Source organism: Saimiri boliviensis, chromosome 15, assembly GCF_048565385.1.
Source record: "Saimiri boliviensis isolate mSaiBol1 chromosome 15, mSaiBol1.pri, whole genome shotgun sequence".
In the NCBI taxonomy this organism is placed as follows: Eukaryota; Metazoa; Chordata; class Mammalia; order Primates; family Cebidae; genus Saimiri; species Saimiri boliviensis.
Window position 1 is genome coordinate 32,293,219 of NC_133463.1, and position 6,000 is coordinate 32,299,218.

Below are 6,000 nucleotides of genomic sequence, written 5' to 3' on the forward strand. Positions count from 1 at the left end.
AGCTAAAGGTGGGGACCAGTAAACAGCAGTTTGAAAAGGGGATATACTCACTAATTTAAAAAATTATTTGACTTCATTCCAAAGAAGCCAAAATAAACCCTAAAACCACAGTAACCAAGAAAAAGTGGTCTTAGAATCTGCACTAAAGAAAGGCTACATGCTCTTTTTCCAGCACACACACACACACACACACCCATTCCATAATCTGAAACTGAATCCTATTTTACATGTGATCACCTCACACACACACACAAAACAACGGTCTCCAAATCCATCCAACCATTTGATTAACTACTTTCAAAGATATCTATAATTGTGTTACTAGTTTCTCAGCAGAGTAGAAAAATTTCGGACAAGCCAATTTTATCCATATGCTGACAAAGTTTAAAACGTTTGAGTTTTTTGAATTACCATTTTTTTGGAGCTATCTTTTCAAATGATTCTTGGATAATGATTTAAAGGATACACTCTGTCATTGCTGCAACGTCCAGTTTGTCAATATCAGGTGAACCAGGGCAACACTTCTTGAATTCTTTTCGAAGATCAAAAAAGGAATAGAAGCATTCAGGTAATAGTACATTCTGAGGAAGGACAAAGTAGATACTGTTAACTAGGTGAATTTGGTTCAACATTTCTCTCATAATTAGAAACCTGAAACTTGAATATAAGCACATTTTACTTTGGAAAAAAATTTAAGAGTGGCTTTATTTTTAAAAGCCGGTCCTGTTTCTGTATTAGATCCTATGTACAAGACTCAAGAAAAAAAATTCCTCTTAAGGCAGTGGATTACAATGTTTTTGTTCCAGTATGCATTCCATTTGACACAATTGTGAAGCTGTGATACATTTGGGCTGTTATACTTCATTATTTTCTGGCTGGTAATATTTTTGTTTTTGTTTTTGTTTTTTTTTTTTGAGACGGAGTTTCGCTCTTGTTACCCAGGCTGGAGTGCAATGGCGCGATCTCGGCTCACCGCAACCTCCGCCTCCTGGGTTCAGGCAATTCTCCTTCCTCAGCCTCCTGAGTAGCTGGGATTATAGGCACGCGCCACCATGCCCAGCTAATTTTTTGTATTTTTAGTAGAGACGGGGTTTCACCTTGTTGACCAGGTTGGTCTCGATCTCTCGACCTTGTGATCCACCCGCCTCGGCCTCCCAAAGTGCTGGGATTACAGGCTTGAGCCACCGCGCCCGGCCTTTCTGGCTGGTAATATTACTCTTTTTTCCAGCCACAACCCTTTTAGAACATCTGTATTTTCAGGCAGCACTAGCATCCCTCTCAGTTTTCATACAGATGTGGAATTAGGTTGTAAAACCAGGTAATTCTAACTATTGGGTTCTAATAATGCGTATTTTCAGTAATAGGTGAGATTAGAATAGCAAATTCCTGATTAACTGAAAAGGCTTATTTTTGAGCCAAATAGTAGTCTCCCACATTAGCCTTCTTGACCAATATTGTAGCTACACCTGTGAACTCAAATTAGACTTCAAAGAAAAACAAACTCACAAATCCCAAAGGCAAAGGAGAAATCATTACCTGCTGTTTCTTAGCTACTGGTACCACTTACTGTGGGCTACTAAGCAAAACTTAACTGTATGGACAAATATTACACTATTATTATTTTAACAAAATAACCCAGAATTGGATAACTTTTTTTTTTTTGGAGACAGAGTTTCACTCTTGTTACCCAGGCTGGAATGCAATGGTGCTACCTCGGCTCACCGCAACCTCCGCCTCCTGGGTTCAGGCAATTCTCCTGCCTCAGCCTCCTGAGTAGCTGGGATTACAGGCATGTGCCACCATGCACAGTTAATGTTTTGTATTTTTAGTAGAGATGGGGTTTCACCATGTTGACCAGGATGGTCTCGATTTCTTGACCTCGTGATCCACCCGCCTCAGCCTCCCAAAGTGCTGGGATTACAGGCGTTAGCCCCACGCCCGGCTTGGATAACTTTTAATTTTTCTCTGGATGTTTTCCTCCACCTAAAGCAGTCCACCTAAATAATGAAAACAGCTGTTTTCCTCTGACCCAACAGGGAAAAGATTAAGTCTTGTCCTCTCATGTGAGTTTGGGAGGGAAAAAGGATGTAGCAACTAGTCTACCATTTATTATTTTCAAAAATTCTTCCCCTTTTATCAAATAATTACTAGGACTCCTATAAAAGGACTGATTTTCTAAAGATGTAAGAACTTGAGTTTCTCCTTTCAAACTTTCAAAATTGTCATAATACATTAAACGAAATGAAATCTGTGCCTATTTGCCTATATCATAATTTGTCAGTCTATATCCTTCATTGTAAGCCTTGCCTCATACAGGTACCTAAATATATTCTACTTCCAGCTTTTCAAGCTGAGTGCCTGCCTACCACATTAAAAAGTTACAGCTCAAACTAATTTAAGTTGTTAAGAGAAAGTGTATTAGCAATGATTGGCTACACTGGGTGGGTTGTCTCTGCTGTTCCTTTTTCCATAGCTCCTCAGTATTTATCCTAGGGAGAGAAATCACTTTTTGCTATAGCAAGACTGTATATCTCTCACTCTGTAGCCCTCTCAATATCAGAAAAATTAGCAAAGGTAAAAGATAAAGCTGACCCTTTTGTTTTGATGCAACAATCAGTTTCGAACACTTACTTAAAATCAGACAAAGTGAAGTGTGCTATGATTGTGGTTTCACTAGATATAAGGCTGTCTTATTTAAGTAGCCTTTTTAATGAAATTAGAAATACAACTTAAAAGGTTTAAGTCTGTTTTCCTTCCTTTCTAGGAGACAGCATTTTCAACACCAATGGAGATGTTATGACATACTAAAAATAGTTCTTTCCTCTCTATTTGTAGTTATTTTAAATGTCGAAAATTCACACTCCATATTAGCTTTGGAAAAGGGAGTGTCGTGCATCTTGAAAACTGGATGTAAACGAGACTATTTTAAGTCACCAAAGAGTATCTTTGTATAACACCAAATTTACCATTTTAATAATTTTTAAAGAGAATGGTTCAGTAAAACATTAAGTACATTAACATATTTTGCAACCATAACCACCATCCATTTCCAGAGCTTTTTCATCTTCCCAAACTGAAATTCTGTACTCATTAAATAACTCCCATATGCACCCTTTTAAAAACAGAGAAACTTAAATAAACCAAACATTTTTTAAAAACCTCCAGTCACTCCAAAAGTCTAACCATTTTTTCCAGAAGCCAGCCTTCTTACCTTCTTGGAAGCCTCAGGATGCAGGATTTGCCTGATATGAAGCTGTCCATCAGTACAGAGACAGAAGGAAGTACCTACTCCAATATTCAGTTCATTGCTCACTGACTGGTTAAACTGCAAGGACAAGAGACACACACGGATGAAACTGATGCACGATTTACAAACTCTGCCAAGCAGCTCCCTTTGGTGATAGCCAGAGAAAACCACCATAAGGGCCCTGATGGGGGACACCGGTGCTGGTGCAACCTTGGAAAGACAGACTCCTTTCCCACAAACCGACTAGCTTCCTCGAGGTAGAGAAACTTTCCAACCGATCGGCAGTTTGCACCCAGGAGAAACTTGTCAATGCATTCTCCTTTCTGTTTTTACGAAAAAAATCATTCTAGACTTAAGTCAGATGTCTCTTTTCATCAGCAGGTTGCCTTCAGGTTACATCATTCCCTAGTGTTACTTCTTATATGTTTGGATGTGCCAGGCCTAAGAAAGATAACCAGTTTCTAATAAATAAATTCGGGTATTGGGTATACGGATCTGGAAAGTCTTGGATGAATACACCCCAGAAAGGACGGCTTTCTCCTATAATTCAAAGCTCGTGCTCTAGGAGCAGAGGTCGTGAGAGCAGGGCATTCGTCTGTGCACAGGTGTTTAGCGTCCCGCCCTACCTGATCCGGCACCCGTCAGCACCCTGGAACAGCCGGTTTTTAGGTCACCTCAGTCCTAATAAGGGGATTCCATCAGTTCCGCAGTGACCCAACGGGCAGCCCTGCACGTTCGGACCTGAAAAACCTCCCTGGCAATGTGACCAAGGCCACTAAAGAAAGAATGATGGGACCGAGCCTTTCTCTGGGAGTTCAAAAGCCTGAAACCAGGCAGGCACCTTCAGGTTCCAACCTAAACTGTGCTAATTCTTGGACACCCGCAGGGCCCGCCTGCAAGTCTACACCACAGCGCCCCCTGCTCGAAGGCCGTAGACCCAAACCCAGCAGGCGACCTGCGCGCCTGGGGTCCGGACCTGGAGATGGGGGCGCTAGGATTCAAACTCCGCTCGTCAATCAACTGGCAAAATGGAGCTGACTCACTGCCGACAGAAACTACTCAGGAAGCAACTCGAAAACTAGTGAATGTCGGTCCCAAACCCCGGGGACTGGGAGGTGAAGACAAGCAGCGACCCCCGCCCAATCGGTGCGCCCCGGCCCTCAGGCTGGACTGCCACCCACCCGGCCGGGCGTGTCGCCACCGTGCTCCGGGAACACGCGTGGGCCCGGAGAGGGCGTAGGGTGCGGTGGGGCTGGGCCCTGGGCTGGGGTGGGCGGCGTGGCCCGGGGCTGTCACCTGTCGGAGGGCTTGGTCCAGCTGCGACGCCGAGGACAGGCTTTCGACGTCTATTTTAGTTTCTTCTTTGCAGTCGTCCGTCAGTTCCAACTGATCCGGTCTAACTAGTACTTCGTGCAACTGTCCCACCTCCGAGGGGAGAGAAGCAGGGGTCAGTTTCCCTCCTCTCTCGCTCCCCTGCTGGGGCGGCCGCGCCTCTCTAGGGGTCCGGACGCAGAATCTAAGCTCTCGACTCGCCAACGGCTCCAGCGGCCGACGCGTTCCTGCCCCCCGCCCCACCCCCACCCGATAGGTCGGAAAGGCCCTGAAAGTGGACCCGGGGCCTCCGAGACCCCACCTCGTCCTGGCGGGGCGTCCCCCGACCGGCAAAGAACCTGGCTCGGTAGCGCTGGCCTCCCCACCTGAGCCAGCCTGCGGAGGACTGAAATGGCTTCAAGGCGGTTGGCCAACAAGCTTGGTTTTACTCCGGCTTCCCTAGGCCTCGGGTCCAAACTCAACAAGTGGGCAAACGAGAGCATGTTTATCTACCTCCAGCCCCCTCCCCGCCCAAACCTCTACCGCAGACTTCTTGCCCCACCCCTTGCATCTAGACAAAAACGTGGAGAAATACCTTCTTGTTGGCCAGATCCACGACTTTCCAGAACAGCAGGATCAGCTCCTTCTCATCCGAGCCTAGCTTGGCCCCGGTGGCCCCAGCAGTGATCCCAAAAAGCACCACCAAGTAATCCGGAGAGGCCGTCATGACGATAGGTGGGGAGGGGGAGAAGGGGGGTCGGGAGGCGGATAGGTGGGGTGGAAGTGAGAACGAAAAAACCTGTGCTAAACCCTCGTCTAAGAGAAAAAGAAAGAGCGCCCACCCCCCCCGCCCCGCTGCTGCTGGTGCAAAAGGCGGTAACCAACCACCCAAGCCCACACCTGGCCGGCGCTCCACACCCAGGGCAGGAAGGGAGGTGGGAAGGAGGGGGCAGGAGGCCTGCCCTTTTTGTATTCAATTGCCCGGGCGTCTATGCAAAAAGCCTGGAGCAAGGCTGCACCCCCGGGAGGCACGCAATGGCTGAAAGCTTTTCTGTTTTGGGATGTGGCTCTACCTGCCCGCCCCTTCCCCCTCCCCCAAGTGGTGCAGGTAAGAGACACCTGGCGGCGCCGGCCCATTGGCTCCTTCAAACCACGACGTGGCAGCGGTGGGGGAGGAGGCCGCTTGGGGAGGTGGAGGAAGGGGTGGGAGACAATAGCAGGATGAATGGAGAGGCGAGGGCGAGGGAGGAGGAGGGGAAGGGAGGGGCGGGGAAAAGGCGGTCGCCACCCCGAGGGTAGCCGAGGCCAGACGGGAAAAGGGCTCTGAGAGGTAAAGGGCCCGGAGTCGCTGGGGGGAGGGGTTCCCGCTGGAGGTAACCGAGAGGTGCGGGGGGCTTGGAGAAGACCGGCTGCGGGGAACGAAGCTGAAGGTTCTGAAGCGC

At 47.5% G+C, this 6,000-nt stretch overlaps 1 protein-coding gene across 7 annotated transcripts in view; it reads right to left on the reverse strand.

The window, feature by feature from the left end:
* Positions 1-5,517, reverse strand: part of ESRP1 (epithelial splicing regulatory protein 1) — a 71,540-nt gene extending 66,023 nt beyond the window's left edge. For 4 of the 7 annotated variants that reach the window (XM_003938758.4, XM_010349392.3, XM_003938757.4 and 1 more), the window contains exons 1-4: positions 5,154-5,431; positions 4,544-4,672; positions 3,212-3,325; positions 467-581 (exon numbers count right to left, since the gene is read on the reverse strand). In XM_003938758.4, coding sequence (XP_003938807.1) covers positions 467-581; positions 3,212-3,325; positions 4,544-4,672; positions 5,154-5,285 — 490 coding nt within the window. In that variant the 5' untranslated portion in view covers positions 5,286-5,431. Of the gene's footprint in view, positions 1-466; positions 582-3,211; positions 3,326-4,543; positions 4,673-5,153 lie in introns of all 7 variants that reach the window. The other 3 variants (XM_010349393.3, XM_010349391.3, XM_010349395.3) reach the window with 2 other exon arrangements.
* Between the last annotated feature and the right edge of the window lie 483 nt (positions 5,518-6,000).